Raw genomic sequence first — 21,322 nt, forward strand, 5'->3', positions numbered from 1 at the left:
TATCCTGCTTACAGTCTGTAAGGGAAGACAAATAAAACTAGTAACATAGAGATCCTTACGAGTGGTAATAAGAGCTAGTAAAAAGATGAATAAGGTATCTGTGATTGAAAATAAAAAGGTAAAAGACTGAGTGAGGAGAGGAGACTGTTTGGAAAAAGTAAGAAAGTTCTCTCAGTGAAATCACATTTTTGCTGAGACATGAAGGATAAGAAGAAATCTGCCATGTGTAGAATGGTTGCAAGTCTGTTTCTGACACATGAAAAGTGTATGAAGTGATTTTATTGAAAAATAACTTGGCCTGTTGGATGAAATGGCCATTGAAAAATTATTATAGAGAAGTAGCCATAAACCAATGAACATTCTGTAACTTAAAATTTTGTTAGTAAGAGAAGCATTTCAGTTTCTTTAGCAGAAAAAAATTCCTTCTATATTTCTACAGAAGTAGACTCTGCTTACATTTTTCCTAGGTATATGCTGCTATTTCATTCTTATGATTTAACTAAGATATAGAAGACTAACTACATTATCACAGACCCAAAAGACATATTAAAAAAGCTCGGTCTTACACCTTTCTCTCTCTCCAGCCACACAAATATTCTGATCAAGAGAGCAAATATAACCTACAAAACTGCCTGTTCCAAAGTGCTACCTGTGTGGATTATCACTTAAGCCTGATAGTTATGTCCTCTTTTAGAGGCAGCTACTTTGATGATAAACACTGTAATCATACCTAAATAAATAGGTGAGAAAGCTTGGCCCCTCTCAATTACAATATCGTCATTTGTAATGAGCTTTATGATTAGTTATCAAAGATGGCTGACAATTGGACATATGACAACTGCTTATTAGAGAGAAGCTACAGCTAGTTCAGTTTTGAACTTTTAAGAAATTTATTTAAGTAATTGGAATAGAATTGCTTTTCCACTTTGTTTTATAGACTTTTTCTTAAAATAGAGGCTTTTATGACAAATTAATTGGAATGTTAATCAGTATAATTTAAGTAGAAGTATGCAGAAGTAGGCCATCTTTATTATATATTTATGCATTAAATGGCATGAGTGTCTTTTATGTTAACACAATGGAGAGATTGTTATATGATTAAGGCATGTCCCAGTCCCTCAGACCTCAACCTAGCTATATCTTTTAAATCATTGATCTTAATGTGAGAATCCATGGAACGAAGTTGTTAAAAAATCCAATGAAATATGAAAGTATATGAAAAAGTCATAGAATTTTTGACCAGATTAAAAGTAAAGAATAATAAATTACAAATAAGTTGTAATAATGAAGATAGTCTATTTTTGCCTCAATGATTCTTATTCCAGAATTCTCAAAGTTAATCTATCTGAACCCTTTCAATGAGTTAAATTGAAATATATGTAAGCATATAGGGTTCCAGTGAATTGTACATATCATAGGAGGATACTCATATGATGAGAGAGATATCCCTAGGCTAGAGCAAAACTTCTTTAATCACCAAACATCACTACCAGGTATTTGCTAGATGGCGCAATCAGTTAGATGACAAAAAGTTTAAGTTTTAAATTCATATTTGGGATTCATTTTATGCCTGCCTTTTGCTTGATATGACTTAAGTCACTGATTAGCATGTAGTTTGGTACAGTAATCTACCTCTTTTTAAACTTAACCTCCCAGGGCTTTAGTTTATTCAACTATAAAATTGGGATTTGAATCAGTTAATTACTGAAATATATTGAGGTCACTTTTCCCATTTCTAGACTTCATAATAGTATAGACATATCCCAGTCTCTCAGACCTCAACCTAGGTATATTTTTTAGATTATTGATCTTAATGTGAGAATCTGTAGAACAAAGCTGTTCACATATATATCATATATGCATATATATGTGTATATACATATAATAGAGCCATTTAATAAAAAATATCACTAAAACTACAGTATTTTATTTTTTGATGCAGAGGCAAAGGTTGGTCTTGTAAACTCAGGAATCACCTATTTTCTCTGAACTTTAAATAGATTAGAAGTTTTTCCAGTACTTTTCTCTTCCACAGTCTTACTATGTGACTATTGAATTCATGGTAAAACGTCCCCAAACTATATATTAATAATAAGACAATTGGTATGCTTATGTAAAATGTGTCATTTCTAGATGAAGCTCAGCTGATACTGAAATTGAAATATACCCAGAGCTACATGATGTATGATTTCGTTAGCAAAATTGTTACAGGTTCTTTTCTTATATTTAATTCAATTTTATTTAAGAAACTTTTATTATGTGCCTAATAAAGTCCAAACACTAGGAATACAAAAATTTTTATTAAACGAACGAAAATGACATAGACTCTGTATTCAAGGGACTTATGGTAGAGTAGAAAGACATAAAATAATAAAACCAACATAGTGTCATAGGGAAAATAATAGATTTATCAAGTACTATGATAAGAAAACATGGAATATTAAACAATAAAAGTTACTTAGGAAAGGGACAAAAATGGGTACACGAAAGACTTAGACAATATGACAGCTGAGCTAGCCCTTGAAGGATAAAGGGAGTTCCCCAGCACGTAATACTAGTTAAGTACATCCTACACCAATCATTCTTGCTCTCAAGCACAACTTCTCATTATCATAACAGGAATATGGCCATGAATTTATTCAAAAGTCAAAGATTAATAGAATTTTTTTACTATCATTCAATAGAAAAATTTACAAAATTGACGAAAGAAAATAATTCACATATTTTAGATAGAAAACAAGAAGTAATGAGTTTAAGAGAATCTGGAGAATCATGGTAATTGTTTAAATTTAGTTTAGCTAATAGCAGTGAAATTCTTTTTGAGAGATCTCTTTCTATGAGAAGACTGTTGGCAATACTTGAACACATGAATCAGAAACATTGGCAAATAGTGGGTAGTAAAATAGAGAAGCTGATTGTGTTGTTGCCACATTTAAAATGATACAGCTATTTAAGTAGTAATGACATTGATATTTTCATAATAAGGCAAAATTTGCTTTGGACTTGATAAGAGTTTCAAAGAGTAGGAACACAAATCAAATGACTCTGGTAAGAAATGTCTTTGGTTTGATCAAAAAGGCACATAAGGGCATATTATAAAAATGTCATGATAAGTTACTACAAAAGAATAAAAAACTGGCAAAGTGGTGGGAAATGAGGAAAATTTCAAGTATGTGTTAGTCATCAAAATTAGCTTCCCTATCAGCTAGACATGACTGGTTTGGCAGGCAATTGAGAAGAGCAAAGTTGCAGAGTGTGGGCAGAAATTGCATAGCATCCTGCTCCTTTAATGGAATGTGTAATATCTCTTTACATGTGGGGATGGGAGGGAATGTTAGTCCAATAAATTCTATTTACATAGTGCAGTCTGATATTAAAAAGCATATAAGACTTTTCAGGATATCTGTGATAAAACTTTCATGTTTTCCAAAAATTCCTTAAAAAATATTTTTAGATCTATGAGTTCTGGATCTAGAACAAGATCTATCCCCTTTTATGGATGCCTGTTAAAATCATGATTATCATCTTGTCAGTACCCAGAAGCAACCTCCTTTCAGGCTGTAATACCAGCAAAGTCAAAGCAGCTATGCGAGCAGCAGTATATAGTAATTTAATTCTTACAAATATGAGTAACAGTTCTGTAGTTTCCCTGTGTCCTTTAAAAATATACTATGCTCTTCAAAATCTTCTGCCTCAAGAAGACTTTATGGTTACTATGACTGTCAAGCATACTGTTAATAAGACACCTTTAATTTCATTCATTCATTCATTTGATATATGTTCATTGAGCATCTACTTGTTTTGGGCACTATTTTAAGTAGTAGAGCTATAACAGGACTGAGGATATATCCTCTGCCTTCATATCTCCTATTTGGAAAGACAGACAGTGAGCAATAAATAAAACTACACATAAATGTAAATAAAGTGTCAAGTAAGGGGATAGAGAATGAGTGCAGGTCTTGAGGAAGGGTGAAACTAAGGTGATTAGGGGAAGCCTCTACAAAGGTGACATCTAAGCAGAGATATGAACTGAGGGAAGAATTGACTCATGCAGATGTTTGAAGGAAAAATATTACAAATAAAGGAAACAATAAATCTGAGTCTCCTGAAGTGGGGGCTGACTTGGTATGTTTGCAGAAGATTGAGATCAATGTGGCCAGTGTTCAGTGAGTAAGCAGAAAAGAGAAGAAGATGAGGTCAAAGAAGGAGACATGTACCATATCGAAACCTATCAGGTCACAGTAAAGACTTCTTTATGTTATGCTGCATGAGAAAGGAAGCCATTATAGAGTTTCGATTAGTGGAACGGAATGGTTCTGGTAAAAGACTCATTTTTGTGGAGAATATACTGTGGTGGGGGCTAGGGGTAACATGAAAGGTGGACAGCAAGGAAACTGGTTAGGGTACCATTGCAATAGTTCAGGTGAGAGAAGATGATGGCTTGGACTGGGATGATAGCAGTAAAGACATCAGAATATATAATTGGATTCAGAATATATCTTAAGATAGAGCTTTGTTGATGAATTGGTTGCAAAAGGTGAGAGAAAGAGAAGAGATAAGGAGGATTGCAACTTGTTTCGATTGAGCAGGAGAAAGAAACATTTTGAAGGTGGTGAGACCCTTTCTCAAATTAATGTTTATATGGAACTCTAATGCATAACATTAATTTAAAACAGAACTGTTCTTGGTTGGAGAGGATGTATAGAACTCTACCAGTATGTAATCATGTAATCATTTTTGCAAGAATTAAGCTGAATTTCACATTGACATACAAACTCTTTAGCATAACCCCAAAGGTGCCCCATGATGGAGATCTCACAGCCTGATCAGTCACACAGCCCCTCCATCCTCTATCCTTTACCTGCCATTCACTCAAGGAGCACCTTTCCATCTTTCAAGGATCACCTCTATAAAATCTTTTTTAACATAGGAAACTCCTGGGCAAGCTTTGACTAAGGAATCAGGAGGCAGTCAGTGATATAAACATAAGCCATGTATTCCCTCTCTGTCCCAGGGCCACAGATAGGAAAAGCTGGAATCTAGAAAAGTTTGTCTTTGACAAAGACACCTGCTTCCTCTGAGACTAGATGCAAATACAAATGTATTTGTAAGTATGGGAGTGGGAAGTTGAAGACTCCTTTCTTGATTTTGCCCAGAAACCCATATAGAATCTCAGAATTCATAGTTAAACTATAATTAATAGTCAAATTATAATTAATCCTTTTCATTCACAATGGTAAAATCTTTTTCACCATATTACTACTACAACATTAGGCAGCCTATTCTTAAAACCCTTCCTTCCTAATTTCCTGAGGAAACTTCTCTCACTTTTGAGTAACCCAAGGATGTTTTTTAGGAATGCATTCCTAAACTTTATATCCATAACACTAGTTATATTTCTTTAGGATCACACAAAATGGATCTAATCCTCTGTCACATGTAATTCACTCAAAAAGTTCTTATTGAGAACCTACTCTATGCCCAGCAACATTACAGGCACTGTGTATTTGCTGATGAACAAATCTATAGATTGGTCCCTGTTATCACATAAATCAAAATCACGTGAACATTTCCAGTTTCTTCCACAAGCTGGCCAAATCTCCTTACTGACTTGAGAAAACAGTTAGGGACATGTTGAGAAAGCATTTCCTGTATATCTTTCAAGAATTGAGAAATCTTAATAGGCATTAAATAACAGGTGAATATAAATGATGAAAGCACAGTTCCCTGAAAACATTATAAGTATTCTTTTCTCACTCATAATTTAAGGCTATGACTTTGTTTTAAAATCAATTAACTAAGTGATGCCTCTCAAAATTAGAAACAGAAAGCCAAGAGTTTGTGTTGAATAAAGTTGTATATTAGTTTGACTCAGTAACACAAAAGAAAGGAGGATAAGTTGACCAAGTACAAAAGTACAAAAGAGAAATTATTTTTGTGAGGACTCTATAAATATTCTTTAATGAGTGTGACCAACATTATTTATCTCTTTTTGATCATTCTTACAATGACTTTCTCATTGGGTATATTTCTGTGCTTATTATTAATGTCGTTAAAATGTTACAGGAAACCCTGTACAATTAATTCATTTAAAGTAGATGAAGTGAATCTATCAGATAATTGATGCCATCAATATGAGAATTTAAATACTTGACTAACCTTGGTACTAAAAAAAATGCAAATAACCAAGCCTAGAGTAAATGAGGTATACTCCTCCATATGCGGCATAAATATTGATGTGTTAATCAGATGTTGTCCCAGCAGCAACCCTGAGGGGAAATTCTTTTTCATGTCTTACACATGTCTTAACATATCTGTATTCAACCTGAAGCATAGATACACATTTGATATTCTCTTTGGGCACAGTTCTTTCTACTTCTTGCCAAAAAGCCTTCATTTCTGGGAATATCCATGATTAGCAATACCTCTTTAATCGTATGGATTAATTGAGGTTAACAACGTTCCTTAAAACAAACACACACACACACACACACAATGGAGACAAATAGCAACAGAAAACAAATATGATATTTATTTTATATGTAATTTTGAATGCCCAAAGGAACCCTTGAACCTCAGCAAAAATTTAATATTTAATATTTAACAAAGCACACACACATTTGAATAAAGACTAGTAATCAAGTAATTGAATTTTTAGTGCTAACTTAGTGTTCCATTAGTATTCATTCACTATTCACTGTTTTCATTGAATAGTCACCTGAAGTGTTTTCTAGGCTTAGGATTTTCTTTAGAAAATCCTGAGTATCTACCAAAAAGGGACTAATATGTAAGCTTACAAAGGTCACAGAATAGCAAGTTATATATAAAAATCAAACTGTATTTCCATATATTAGCATTGAACAAATGGATATTGAAATTACAAAAATAGTACCATATATACAGTTGCATTAAAAACCATGAAATACTTAAGTATTAACCTAACAAAATTTAAAAAAGATTTACATAAGGAAAATTTTTCTTATCTAACATTCAACAAAAATAATTTTCATAAATAAAAGAAAAGAAGACTAGCTATTTTTTTTTCTGTAACAAGTCTCTTGGTGGAGTCCACGCATTTATGGCTAATATCCTTGGAAAATCCTGTGTATGTTCGCTTGCAATTTTTTATGTTAAAATTCTCTTCTACTAGTACCTTCCTTCTTAGTAAGGCTGTAACTAGCTGAATGATTCAGCAAGGCTTAGACTATTCCATTTCCACAGACTAAATTACAACAAGGAGAGAGAATGAAATCATAAAAATATACTTTTTTTTTGTACTATGGCATGAGAACTTTTCAATACTTATTACTTCAAAATGTCTGTTTTTGAGACTAGAGGAAACCTGTCACTTTCCCAGAAGAAGAATGTTATAATTAGAAATATTTGATTTTCAGTTATCTTGAGTATCAAAGGGAAAGAAAGTACTCTAAAAGGAAAAGACATAGTGGTCAGATCATGTTCACAGCTGAACATAGTCAAGTCTCCTTTCATATTCATTCCCTAACATGGTGGTGGGTAAAAGTGACTTCTTAAAATTTTAAACAGGTATTTGCAGTAATAAAAAAAGAAAGATATACCAAAAAATAAATCTGAGCACGTAATACAAGTATTATCCCATTATTATTTAATGTTATCTTAAATAGGAAGTTGAGCATCTTCACTGAAAAACCTTTCTGGCTAGTTTTGCCTCTAAGAGTTCTCAATCGTCAATTCAATGAATTATAAAAAGAACTATTAATATCCTTTGTATATGGGCGAAAAGTTTATAAAATCACATCTCTACATGTATTTTGCCCCCAGGTGATTAGTGTTAGTTAATCCTGATAGTTCCATTACCCTGGCCAATGGTTTTTCAAGAATGGGCATGCATTCAATTCTGGCAAATGATATGTAAGGGGAGGTTAGTTGGGGACTGCTAGGAAAGACTTCCTTTCTTTGAAAATGAGTCAAAAATTACCATATTATTGACTATATTCCATAAGCTAGACTGGTCAGGGAGATCATTTCATAAATTATATAAATGTCTAACCACTACATTGTACAACTGAAACTAATATAAAATAATGTCGAATGTCAACTGTAATTGAAAATTTTTTTAAATGAGGGAAAAAAGTGAAGGAATAAGAGGTTCGGATTTCCACATATAAAGCAAATAAGTCATGAGGCTATAATGTACAGCATAGGAAATATAGCCAATAGTATTGTGATAGCATTGTACAGAATCTGATGGTTGCTGGCTTATCATAGTAATAACTTCTTTAGGTATATAATTGATGACTAACTATGGTGCACCCTGAAACTAATACAGTATTGTATGTTAGCTGTATTTTAATAAAAATCTTTTTAAAAAGAAAATAAGTCAAAGGGATGGCTCCTTTTCTTTTCTTCTTGACGCTGTGTGTCGATGTGATCCCTGCACTGCTGGAGCCATCTTGCAATTCTGAAAAGAGCCAGCCTGAGGATAAAACTGACTTACTAAGGATAGCAAAGTAGAGCGATAAAAAGAAATTGAATTTCATATAATAAATTTTAGCTGTTATATCAAACACCATTGAGACTAGCCCTGCCTTTGGGTTTACTGTTATTTTAAATAATAATTTGTCTTGTTGCTTAAGCCAGTTTGAGGTTAGGTTTTTAATTAATTAAATTAAAACCACCCAAACTGTTATACATACTTAAATGTTAATCATGCAACCTCAGGTTTCTTCCAAAAATATAAAAAGTTTATTTTTCTTAAATTTCAAAAAAGATTTAATTCAAGCTCTATTATATCTCAGTTTTTGATACTTTGGACAATGGCTTTGTATTACATGCATACAATAACATTTAAAAAGAAACTATTATAACCACTGAGAAACATTTTTTAAATTTTATTTTATTAGTTTCAAATATGCAGTACATTGAGTAGACATTTATATAGTTTATAAAACAATCTCCTAATTGCTCTTCCTCTCCTCTGGCTTTCCACCTAACCATTACATTAATGCTAACTGCATTCCTTATACCATGCTCCCCATCACCATGACCATCTATCAACTACTAATTTGTACTGCTTTAACCCTTCACCCCATTCTCCCAGCCCCCCAATACCCTCCCCTCTGGCAATCCCCAGATTGTCCTCTATATTTATGAGTCTGTTTTTGATTAGTTTGTTCTGTTTGTTCCTTAGATTCCATATATAATGAAATCAGATAGTATTTATCTTTCTCTCTCTGACTTAATTCACTCAGCATAATAACATCTAGGTCCATCCATGTCATTGCAAGTGGTAGGATTTCATTTTTTAATGCTGAGTAATATTCTATTGTATATATGAACCATAGCTTCTTTATCCAATCATCTGTTGATAGGTATTTAGGTTGCTTCCATATCTTGTAAATTGTGCTGCCATGAATATAGGGGTGCATAGGTCTTTACAAATTATTGTTTTGGTTTTCTTTGGATAAATACCCAGAAGTGCAATTGCTGAGTCAAAAGATATATCCATTTTTGATTTTTTTCAGAAACCTTCAGACTGTTTTCCATAGCGGCTGTACCAATTTGCAATCCTACCTACAATGTATGAGAGTTCCCTTTTTTCCACATCCTTGCCAACACTTGATCGTTGATTTATTGATTTATTTGATTTATTGATGATTTATTGATGAGATATCAGGTGATATAGCATTACGATTTTAATTTGCTTTTCTCTGATGATTAGTGACCTTGAGCATCTTTATTTCCTCTTTGGAGAAGTATCTGTTCAGATCTTCTGCCCATTTTTTAATTTGATTATTTGCTTTTTGTTGTTGTTGAGCTGTATGAGTTCTTTATATATTTTTAGATGTTAACCTCCTATCAGATATTTCATTAGCGAATATCTTTTCCCAATCAGTCAGTTGTCTTTTTGTTTTGTAGATGGTTTCCTTTGCTATTCAAAACTTTTTGGTTTGATATAGTCCCATTTGTTTATTTTTTCTTTTGTTTCCCTTGCCTGAGGAGATATATCTGAAAATAAATTATTGTCAACAATATCAGAGATTTTACTGCCTATGTTTTCTTCTAGAAGTTTTATGGTTTGGGGTCATACATTTAAGTCTTTAATCCATTTTGTTCTTGTATATGGTGTAAGAAGGTGGTCGAGTTTCTTTTTTTTGCATGTATCTGTCCAATTTTCTCAACACCATTTATTGAAGAGACTGTCTTTACCCCATTATATATTCTTGCCTTCTTTGATATTTATTAAGTGAGCATATAGGTGTGGATTTATATCTGGGCTCTCTATTCTGTGTTCCATTGATGAATGTATCTGTTTGTATGCCAGTACCATGCTGTTTTGATTACTATAGCCTTGTAGTATAGTTTGATATCAGATAGTGTGATACCTCCCACTTTGTTCTTCTTTCTCAAGGTTATCCTGAGAAACTTTTGTCTATGTTTTATGCAATTTGGAAGCACCCATTACATTTGCTTGATATTATAATTACCAAAGATTTCCATCAACTTTTTGATATCAGGTCTTCAGTTTTGCGCTTGGTTTAAAAGAATCTAGCATTTATGTATTCATACAAAAAATAGCCATTGAAAATTTTTAATCAATGGGAATAAAGTGTTTAACCAGACTAATCATCGAGTTTATAGCCAAGGAAGAAATGCAGATGTTAAAAAATATAGAAATGTTATGTAGTTAGTCATGAGTGACAGGAGAACAAAGGAGCAAAGGCTTAGCCCAGAGACTACCCGAAGACCTCCTCAAAAGGCCTCCCCATTTTGTAGTTATAAATCACTCCTGCATCCTGAGAGACAAATGAAGGAAGGCCATAAACGTATAACTAGTTTAATCCAGCCATAGATGCATGTACAGTAAGGAGTACTCTGACCCTCTCTTCACTCAGCCTCGTTATACCATCATTTTAATATCATGCCTCTGCCCAGAAGTTTCAAAATTAATTATAACAGACTGAATTCTGGGTAACCTCATGCACAGTAGGCAGGGAATTATTTAACAGCCAAATGTCAATCAGAATGACCTCACGTGCCAATCATCTAGGAACACCTTTATAACCACTCCCCATCACATCCCTAGTACAATACAGACCTCCCTACGTCCACGAGGTTACAGCTTTCTTCTCTGTAACCCGCCCCTCACTTGGGGCATACTTTAATCATACCTTTTGTTTCTGCGGTGTTATAGCCTGTTTAGGTGTGACCTGCTTCTACCTTAAAATGTGTCTTTAATAAATCTTACCTTTTCTAAATCTCGCTGAGCTGTAATTCTTTCTGCATTGGTAAAAAACAAAACAAAACAAAACAAAACAAAAAACAAACAAAACAAAAAACAAAAAAACAAGTACCCAAGTGTTACCAGGGCAATGCAGGAGTTTGGATCACCCCAAAAGGTAACAGAAATATGTGTGTAATTGCCATGAAAAGCTAAGAGAAATGAAAGGTTGTCTTCTATGCTTATAAGAAATCTTATCTAGAGTAAGGGATTAGGGAAAGTTTCCCTGAGGACATTTAAACTAGAACCTGAAGGATTATCTAATTAGGTGAACTTTGAGGGGACAGCATTGGCAGAGGAAGCAACACATGCTGCCTGCATGTTAGGTGAGTAGAAGCTTGTCAAGTAAATATAATTAAATAAAACCAATGTGGATGAAAACATAGTGCTAAAGAGAACAGCCTAAAGTCACTGCAAAAAAAAAAAATATGTACAATAATTCCACAAAAATTCGTGTGTGTGAGTATGCAAAATTAATTTTATAAATCTGGCCAATATTATAGAATATAAAGTTCATTAGAGAATAATGTAAATATACAGAGTTGTATCACATTACTCTGAATATTTTTTAAATTTAGTAATTGTGAAACTGTTGGAAAAACAGTATTAACAGGGATGCGATATAGACAAAAGGCATACAAATTATACAAATACTACCTGTGATGATTATGTATAAATATCTTGGCATATTATTAACATTCTTCAGTCCTTTACACCTGTACTTTATGGTCTATTACACTGTTCAGTCCTTGATTGCATGTTAGTTTACTTTCTGCTTATGTGTGTAAAGTTTACTTCTCCAAGATTTTAAGTGCCTGAAGGGCAGAAGTTTGTCTTTTGTTTCTTTTCTGTTTTCAAAAGGCCCTTGAATAGCAGTTAGTTAGAAAATCTAGTCAACTTGAAAAATTTCACCTGTGAATATGAGTCACAATGTACCCCATATTCACAACTTGTCAGCATTCCCTGAGGACAACTAAGATATAAATCAACCTTTGACAAACAACAACTAAGAACAACCATAATAATTTCCCAGAATCAAACCAAGAATCCCTGGTCTCAGGTTTTATTTTGTCCCATGAGACTGTAGACAAACAATAATACATCATCTAAAAATAGGACTTTTCCATTTGTTATTTGGACTTCAGATTAAGTAAAGGCAGGGCATTTACTTTTTTAACTCAAAAATGATCCAAGAATTCTCTTTTCAAATATTGACATAAGAGAAATTGAAAAGAAAAACGTATATGTTATTTATGATGCATTCACGAAAGTGCATATTAAGCCTCACCTTTCCTTCTGTATCTGTATAGCACACCTACTGACTGGATTCATACCTCTTATGTCAATTCTTTAATTTTTTAATTATTTTTTATGTGATAGCTCAATTACCTCTGAATAACTCAAGTTCATTTCTTTCAACTAAAATAATTGTAACCATCCTCGGCCAACACAACATAAAATGCTTCTTGGAAAATCAATTTTGCTAAATACAACTTGAGTTTAGAATATTTTAGAGATGAGAGTAGACTTAAAACAATCTTAGTACTTGGTAAAGAATTCATAAACTGTTAAACACATACTCTCCTGACAAATATTTTGTATATTTGTCAAACATTTTTGGTATGACATTTCTAAAAAATCTTCAATGTTTTGTTTACTATTCAAAGACCAAATAGTTAAAGTCCTATTAATTATAATAAATTTGAACTTGCAATAAATACCAGTTCTACTATAAATATATGATAGATGCCAAATAGAATGTGCTATTACTATGCAGTTTCTGGCAAACTGAATAATCAAATGTATAAATTTTAATTGAATTTTAAAATGCAATTGCTTTCAATATGCAGCCAATGTTCTTCTCTTAGCTTCCTGCATAATTGTTCTAAGGGTTTGCGTTTCAGTGGTATTTTGCAATCTAGTTAAAAAGGAGGAGCTATGATTAAGATATTAATGTCCTAGATAAAAGAGATCAACAGTGTTCTCATTTATGATTGATATAATCTGCATATTAGATAAACAAAATTAACATGTCCCAGAATCTTTGTCACATTTCTGAAAGGCCATGTGTGAAATAAGTAATGAGTAGGTTACAGTGCTGCATACAAAGAAACTTTAGAGCTTCTCATTCTTGGAATTTTCCCCTCAAATGCTGAGTTTCCTTATTATTCATTGAGAATTGAACTAAAATATCATACAACCTATATGCTATTTCAACAGATTTATAATTTTTCAAATAGCTATTTTTTACTTTTTGAAGGTCTGAGTACACATTAAGTGATTCATTAATTAATTGTTGTAATAAAATAATCTAATTCCCAGAAGTTTAAAAAGACATACTGTGTAGCTATAGAATCACATAGAATATATGAATTTTAGCTTCTAAGCTTTTAAAGAAAACTTACAAACTATGTGTATAGTTTAAACAATGTAAGTATTAAATTTTGTCTTTGTAGGAATACCTAAGTTTCTATTAGTGAATTTTATACTGTTAGATTCTACTTTTATTTTCATAAATAAACAGAAATTTAATTCTATATTTGCATAATAATCCATTAATCAACTTATAGTATTATATCTAGCTACAGATAAAGCTCTAAAAAAGAATTACAGAAATAAAGCTTACAACTATATTTGTAATAGTAGTCATATCTCATTTTTTATTGGAGGATTTTCATTCTAGTTTTTATGTATTTCTCCTTTGTAATTAAGAAATTAAGCATTATAAATGCAACATTAGCATAAGAATCAAAGAAAATTGCAACTCTAATAGGTAGATTACATTCTAAATAATGTTTATTTCATTTATTCTAATGTATAGATAACATAATTAAAGCAGATAATCTAGTTCCAGGCATCTAGAACAACTAATACATAGACCATAAATGAAAGTGTATCTTATTTAACATTTATTCAATCACTTCCAGAAAAACAATCACAAAGATTAACACCCTTTATCTTCATTAGTTTAGAGATATGTTCTCTGAGTTCCTGACACACTTAAAAAAATTTTTTTTGAGAAAATGTAGGTTGACGTTTAAATCTGAACTCAGCTTTACAATGTCCCTCGATAATAAAGTGCAACTCTACCAAAGTCATTAAAATTTCCAGCTAATAGAGGGTCCTGAGAGTTAGGTCAACTAAATCTACACAATACAAATAGATATACACAACACTACTAAAAAATTGATTCAAAGTTCCTAAGTTTATGAATAAAGTTCTTGGCTAATAAGCCATTTCTTCCATGTTGCCAAAATTTAGTTATAAGTAGTGTTTATGTTCTTTAAAAAGCTGTTGTCAGCAAGAGAATGATGACAGCTAGTCAACTAAATAAATGCAAACAAGAAGAAATGAATGGTTTTTCTAATTTTAAAGAAATAGTAAATATTGACTAAATTATTGCTGCTCTTGTTGAGCCAAGGGGTAAAGAACACAGGAGCAGTCTTAAGCAAAAAATAGTCACTCAAAAAAAGATGAATCATGAAAGGCAAGGGATCTAAGTCTGTGTTTACCTCTAAAGAGGACATATTTTTTGAGTTAACTTTGCTAAATATGTGAAAAGGTGAAGGTACTTGTGTCAATCATTTTATAGGATAATATCCCAAATACCCAATCATAATATCCTGTGAGTTAATATGTTCTTAAAAGTGATATGATATATAAGCAATGAAAAAAAATGAATAGATCTCCTCTACCTTATCAGTCGCAGAAATAGTGGCCAGTACCACCTAAAGCAACTGAAGTGTGAGATTGAAAATGACAGTATAATCAGAGATTAGTAACCACCAAGGAGAAAGATGATTATGGAAGGATGCATGATAAGTGGGAGGGGAAGGTAAATAGTATGGTCATAATGCAGCAGGAAATGCCTCATGAACTCAGTAGAGAGAAAAGCTAAGATGACACCATTGATGTAGTTTCGAGGTGGTGTCTATGCTAATTGTCAAACTCAGTCCTTAACAGGTCTCTACAATGTGTTCGGGTCTACACGCATGACTGAAATCATGAGTTCAGTGTAAACGATGAAAGTAACATAACTGACCTGATTTTTAATCTATTTTTAGAAACTTTTATCAAGATGAAACTGTAGATTCTTACTTTGTATAGCTTATGATTTGACACTACTGTAATACACTAAAGGCTTCATTCTTTTTAGATCCTTCTGCTTTTTCAGGTTTATTCGGCTGATTATACAAGAATCTGTCAATGGTCTAAGAGGAATAGATACAACAGTTAAGGCAATTGATATCTTATAGGTCAAACGATTAATTGGATTCCTCCCCCACTTTTTGCTTAGCAATAGTAGCTAGAACACACCCTACACTGTTTTGCATTGGATTTTTTTTTTCTATTTTCGAGAGTTAATTCTTGCCAACTTGCTCTGTCTTATTTCACCTGTTGCAACGTGTGTTTGAGATTGTTTAACATTCTAGTATCCAAACCAATAATTTTTTTTAGACAGTACAGAAAATTTTTCAAATGTTTCTTTGGTAGTTTTTTAAACCATATAATTTTAAAGTTGCAATAGTCATTTTATATGTTATATTTTAGGATAAATAAAACAAGATCTGGAAAAAACCGGATAAGTTTGAACCATGAAATTTCTGGTATTCAGTCATTTTTAACCTACAAAATAGGCAATTTCCTATGGTTCCCACTAGTAGATCATGCTACTGTATTTTCTATAGTTATACTTTAAATTAATTCATTTTCATTTTATATGAAATACCTAAGAAGTGGGCTGCACTCTTCATCCAATGATAATGTTACATAAATTGTTGAATGCCTCAAAGCAGCCTGTTTTCAAATTTTGAGCAATATTAACCAATTAATTATAAAATCTTAAAACCTTTACAAAATAATTTAAAGACAGGTTAATGTATTTTAAATACTGGCAACTATAGGGCATCAATTAAGGATCAGAGTTTGCTCATATATACTACTGGAAGAAAATGTACAGAATCTCAAAAAGCAAATGCGAACATCTCTGATTTGTCTTTTAATTGTTTTTCAAATCTGAAGTTTCAATAAGAATGTTCCTGAAATGCTAAGCGTTCGAAAGCTTCCTTATAAATTATGAAGCCATATAGTGATTATATGATTCAAAAGTATGAAAACTTTCTTGCTATTTGTCCCTAAATATCTATCCACTACCTAACACACTTAACCCCGCAGTACTCCAAGACACAATATCCTTTCTAAAGACTACTGCAAGTAACTGCGTGTAGCAACATGGCCTTATTTCATGGGCAAATACTTGTTTCCATGCTGTCTTCTTACATTTGTTAAATAGTGTTAAGGGGTCCTATTTAGATCTTCACAAGGCTTCTTAAGCACAGTTGGAAACTTTTTCAGTATGTAGTGTTTTAAAAGTGTATTTTACAAATTTAGCTTTCATTTATCTTACAGATAAGCAAAAGTAGACTATAGAGTATAATCATATAAACTAAAAATTTATTTTAAAGAAAGTCTGCAGTTAGTTTTACCAGCATTATCATCAAATCAGGAATTATAAAATAAATGAAGTGAATTAGAAAAAAATTTTTGGAAAAAAGTAAGAAACTTTTACTTCATAGTTATCATATTTATAATTCAAATCAATTTGTTAGTTTTGTTGTTTATTATGTCTTCTCCTGTAAATACCATACAAGTAGAGAATATTTTTGTTTTATTCATATATGTGTCTGTATATGTATTCGTTCATGTGCATGTGATATGGGTATGTATACACATAAAACAGATATGTACAACATATATCATGTGTATACATTGTATGTTGGTATGTACATATGTGTGGATAGTGTGCTTCTAGTACACTATAAGCTAGAATGATAAGCATTTGTTGAATTAGTGAATAAATGAAATTTTAAAGTCTAGATTATAAGCATTTATCTAATACTTTCATCTCTTCTATAGTAAACCCCCTCAGTGCCACAATATAAGTTTACTTGGAATGAATTCTCTCCACTCTCCAGATAAAATAAATAATATCAAAATAAACCAAACGATAAACCAATAAGCCAAAAATATCTTCATGCTTATCCACAAAAATCATTTCAGCTTTTGTTTGCCTTCTGAATTACCGTATCTCAAATATTTCATAGACCCTCTTGAAAAGATATATAATGAAAAGTAAACCTGAAATTCTTATTTACTCCTAAGATTCCCTTTTTCTCAGCACCTGGTCTTTGGCTTTAGATATATTTTATCATAAGTCAACACATAAATATTGAGAGTCTACAGTGGGCCGGGCAATGTTTGACAATGGGAATAAGAGAGAGCTCTCTGCTTAACTGAGCAGACATGATTGAAAACAAATAATTAACCATACAGTGAAGTGCCGACAGAAGTATATACAATGCGTAATGCAAGTTAGAATAGGATGGCCGTGCTTCAGAAATAATTAAGATGCAAGATGTGAAGGTAGGAGAAAAATTGCACAGTAATGTTGATTAGAATCTTGAAGGAAGACTATAGTGTCTCACCAAATGTAAGAAGGAACATTCATTGTAGGCAAAAGAAACATGTGCATAGGTGGTCTCCTTGCCACTCCACGTAGGTCTGCAACTGTACCCAGACGGTAACTGAACCATCAAACTGCTCTCATCCACCCTCATGGTTCTAATTGCAAATTTCATTATTTCTTCCTCTTGTTTAATTTTTATTCAACTCTCATAATATAGTTCAGAAACATTAATCTGGTACAAAAGCCTCTTCCCAGTCTGACTGATCCCAGTTGACTTTTGCAAGGGCTATGTTCTTGCATTCCAGAGTACCTCCTTCTTTCTCCTTGAACTAATTCCTATTGCTTTTTAAGACTAAATTCAATCATTGCATATTCAAAAGGGTTTTTATGAGGTTGAGTGGACACCCCTACAGCACCTTGTTTCTTTTTTTATCAGAGTGTGACATCAAAATGTGGTTTATTGATTTGCTTCTTGCATCTGAGGTCTGTAGTTGCTGTTAACCATATCTCTTATCTCTGTCTCACTTGTGGTGGGCTCCATATACAGAAACTAGTAAAAAAACAAACAAACAAACAAAAAAACTATACTCTAGGAATTTAAATGATTCTCTAGTGCCGTAGGAAAGTTAATGTTCTCCACATTAATTAGCTGTTTACTCTACAAATCATAAATTTAAGTACTCCAAAGGATTTTAAAGTTATCTAATGCAATGCTTTTAAAAATATTTTTGACCATGACCCACAATTAGAAATGTTCTACATCGCAGCATGGGGCACACGCATAATCACATATCTGAAATAACAGTTCCACAATATAATACTTATACTTACTACTAATGATATAGTAAAAGTGTAACAAAATTAATATTAGATATTATTTCATTATCATTTAACACAATGGATAAAAAATAAATAATACCAGAATAAACTAAATAATAAACCAATAAACCAAAAATAGCTTTATGCTTGTCCACAATAATGATTTCAAGTTCTATTAATGGTAACAAATTCCCCCATTTATTTTAGTGTAAACTCTCCCCACATATTACAAATAAAAGAAGTAGTTTTGAGAGGTTAGGGACTTGTTTAAATGAGTGTAAAGCTGGATCTAAATACATCTAAATCTCATGCTAGTACTCTCCACTATACCTCAATGAGAAAGAACTTCTGCAAGGAAGCTTTACTTATCTAACTCATCCACTCTTTGAGACTATATCCCTTGGGCAAAATACCTTTACTAATGAATTCAACTAGTAACCTTCTTATCTTATCTCTATGGCACAGTCCAAAGTTTTTGACAATATCCATGTTAAAATGTTATAGAATTATACACTTAAAACATATAATTTTATTAACCAACGTCACCCCAATACATTTAATAAAAAAATACTGATCTAGAATCCAATTAGAAAGGATACTTAAAGTCTTCAAAACTATAAACTCTGAATTAAAGCTGATGAGGCTTCACTATAGAAATTCCATGTTTTTAATGATATTTTCAGAGTGGAAAAATGAGTGAGTGGAGATGATGCCATAAATTGGGAAGAGGAGAACTAGACTGTTAGGAAAGCTCTTCACTAATTTTTTAAAACTAAAATGGTTAACATATCATATTTGTATAAATGTTTGTTAAATATAGAAGCAAGTTTTTCCACTGCATATTTTGTCTTACTCTATCCTTATCTTGGTAGATAAAAAATATACTTTCTTGAATTTAGTAAGAAGTTCAGAAAATATGCTATAACATGCCATCACAAAAGGATCTTTGGGGGAAGCTTTATTCATGAAATGGGGTCTTCCTCTGGCTCATGCTCTTATTTGAGAATAAAGTACAGAGAGCAAGAACACTCATCATTTAATGTCAGAGCTTACAGGCCTAAAGCATTATATTTAAATTGAAGGTAAAATCAAATGACTGTACAATTATAATTATCACAAAATCATGAATAAGTTTGAAACATTAATTCATGCAGAACATGTAGGAAATTGGTGTCTAGAAAGATCAAGAAACTTTTTGAGAAGCAAATTAGACTAAGCAGTTTTAATGAAGTCACTCTGATCAGATATCAGTTATTCCTCTTTATGTCTGTTAAACAGTATCCTGAAATTACCTAAACATAAATGTATTTAAATTTCTTTACTTTAAATTCATTAATTAACAAATTAGAGTTCAATTATGACAAATGCCACGTAGTTTAGATTTTGTCAATTCAATAATTTTTAGATATAAATATTTTAATTTTCATCATTTCATTCATATGGTATATACAATAATCTTATTGCTACCATACTTTCTATTAGAGTTTAAGAAATAAAAAATTCTAATAAATTCTTCTTTTACATGTTTATTTTAAGTTTTCCCAGGATATACTTCAATAAGCAATGGACAAAAATTTATACTAAGCTATTGATCATATTAAAGATTAAGTGAATAATATTAAAAACTTTATTTTTGAAGCACAAGTTTTTCTAAACGTTTAAATATAATATTGTCAATTTATTACTGCCTATCATTTCTACTTCTAATATTTAGACAGAAAGGACTACACTGGCTCCTTTTGTTTAAAAATATTTTTACATTTAAAAACAACAACAAAATAAAACTTTAAGACAAAATACAGTAACACACATGAAAAACTTGTTTTTAAAGCACTCTCCACCAGCCAACATCTATCCTTCCTGACCCAGGAGTTGTAAACCTGTGTCCCCATTGATAACCTTGAATGAGAAAAGCTGAGTACTTACGCATACATCATGGACCCAGCACTGGGACAGCTTCTATTCAGTCACCATCTGATCTATATCAGCCAGGTCAAGGCTGGGAGGCTAGAAAATAATGACAGTCATTAGCAACAAGAAAGGAAACAAGTCTGACGGGTTTAGTGACTGAGGCCTGGCTATAGACTGATAAGAACATAATCAGTATTGTGACTTCTGGTTCCACAGAGAAGCCCCAAGCAGTGGAGGCACAGACCTGGTGATGATTCAGAAGGCCACACTTTTCTGGTTGGGGAGGAATGATCAGAACTGACGTGTGACTCCGATTTCTTTAAAAAAAAAAAAAAAAAAAATTAGAGTACATCGATGGCACTTCTTACTTCATTAAAATTATATGTCTCTTCCCTTTTGAGGAGAGTCATGAGGTTTGGTGGTGTGGAAGAGACCTGGGCTACAGGCCAGGGTGCTTGTTTTTGCCACCTTGGTGGTCTGGTCAAGCTGCTTAGCTGCTTGGGACTTATTTTGCTCATAAGTAAAATGACAGGACTGTGTTATACTTTTCTAATAGTATCTATTTTAGCTCTAAAGGGAACAAATTTTATTACAAGAATTTGTTTACCCCCTACAGGCAAAATAAGAAAACTTAAAAAAAACCTCTTTTTTCCTTTCTCATCATGAGAAATATTGTAATCCATCTTAGTATATGTAAAGTCCCAATATTTATAGTCACTTTAGATAATGATTTTCATCCACAGACATTTTAGCCTGAATGAATAAACTTCCAGTGAAGATCAGTAAAGTTGTAGGATGAATATTACAATTTTAAGAGTTATTTTTAAAGGCTCAGAGCCAAGAGATATTAAAGAGGAAAAAAAGCT

At 32.2% G+C, this 21,322-nt stretch overlaps 1 protein-coding gene across 1 annotated transcript in view; it reads right to left on the minus strand.

Moving 5' to 3' along the window:
- LOC120588152 (transmembrane protease serine 11F) overlaps nt 1–20,531 on the minus strand; it is a 61,304-nt gene extending 40,773 nt beyond the window's left edge. The window contains exon 1 of the mRNA XM_039845350.1: nt 20,472–20,531. Coding sequence (XP_039701284.1) covers nt 20,472–20,482 — 11 coding nt within the window. The 5' untranslated portion in view covers nt 20,483–20,531. The remainder of the gene's footprint in view (nt 1–20,471) is intronic.
- Nucleotides 20,532–21,322: the final 791 nt, after the last annotated feature.

The sequence above is a fragment of the Pteropus medius genome, unplaced genomic scaffold (genome assembly GCF_902729225.1).
Source record: "Pteropus medius unplaced genomic scaffold, Ma_sr-lr_union100, whole genome shotgun sequence".
Taxonomy (NCBI): domain Eukaryota; kingdom Metazoa; phylum Chordata; class Mammalia; order Chiroptera; family Pteropodidae; genus Pteropus; species Pteropus medius.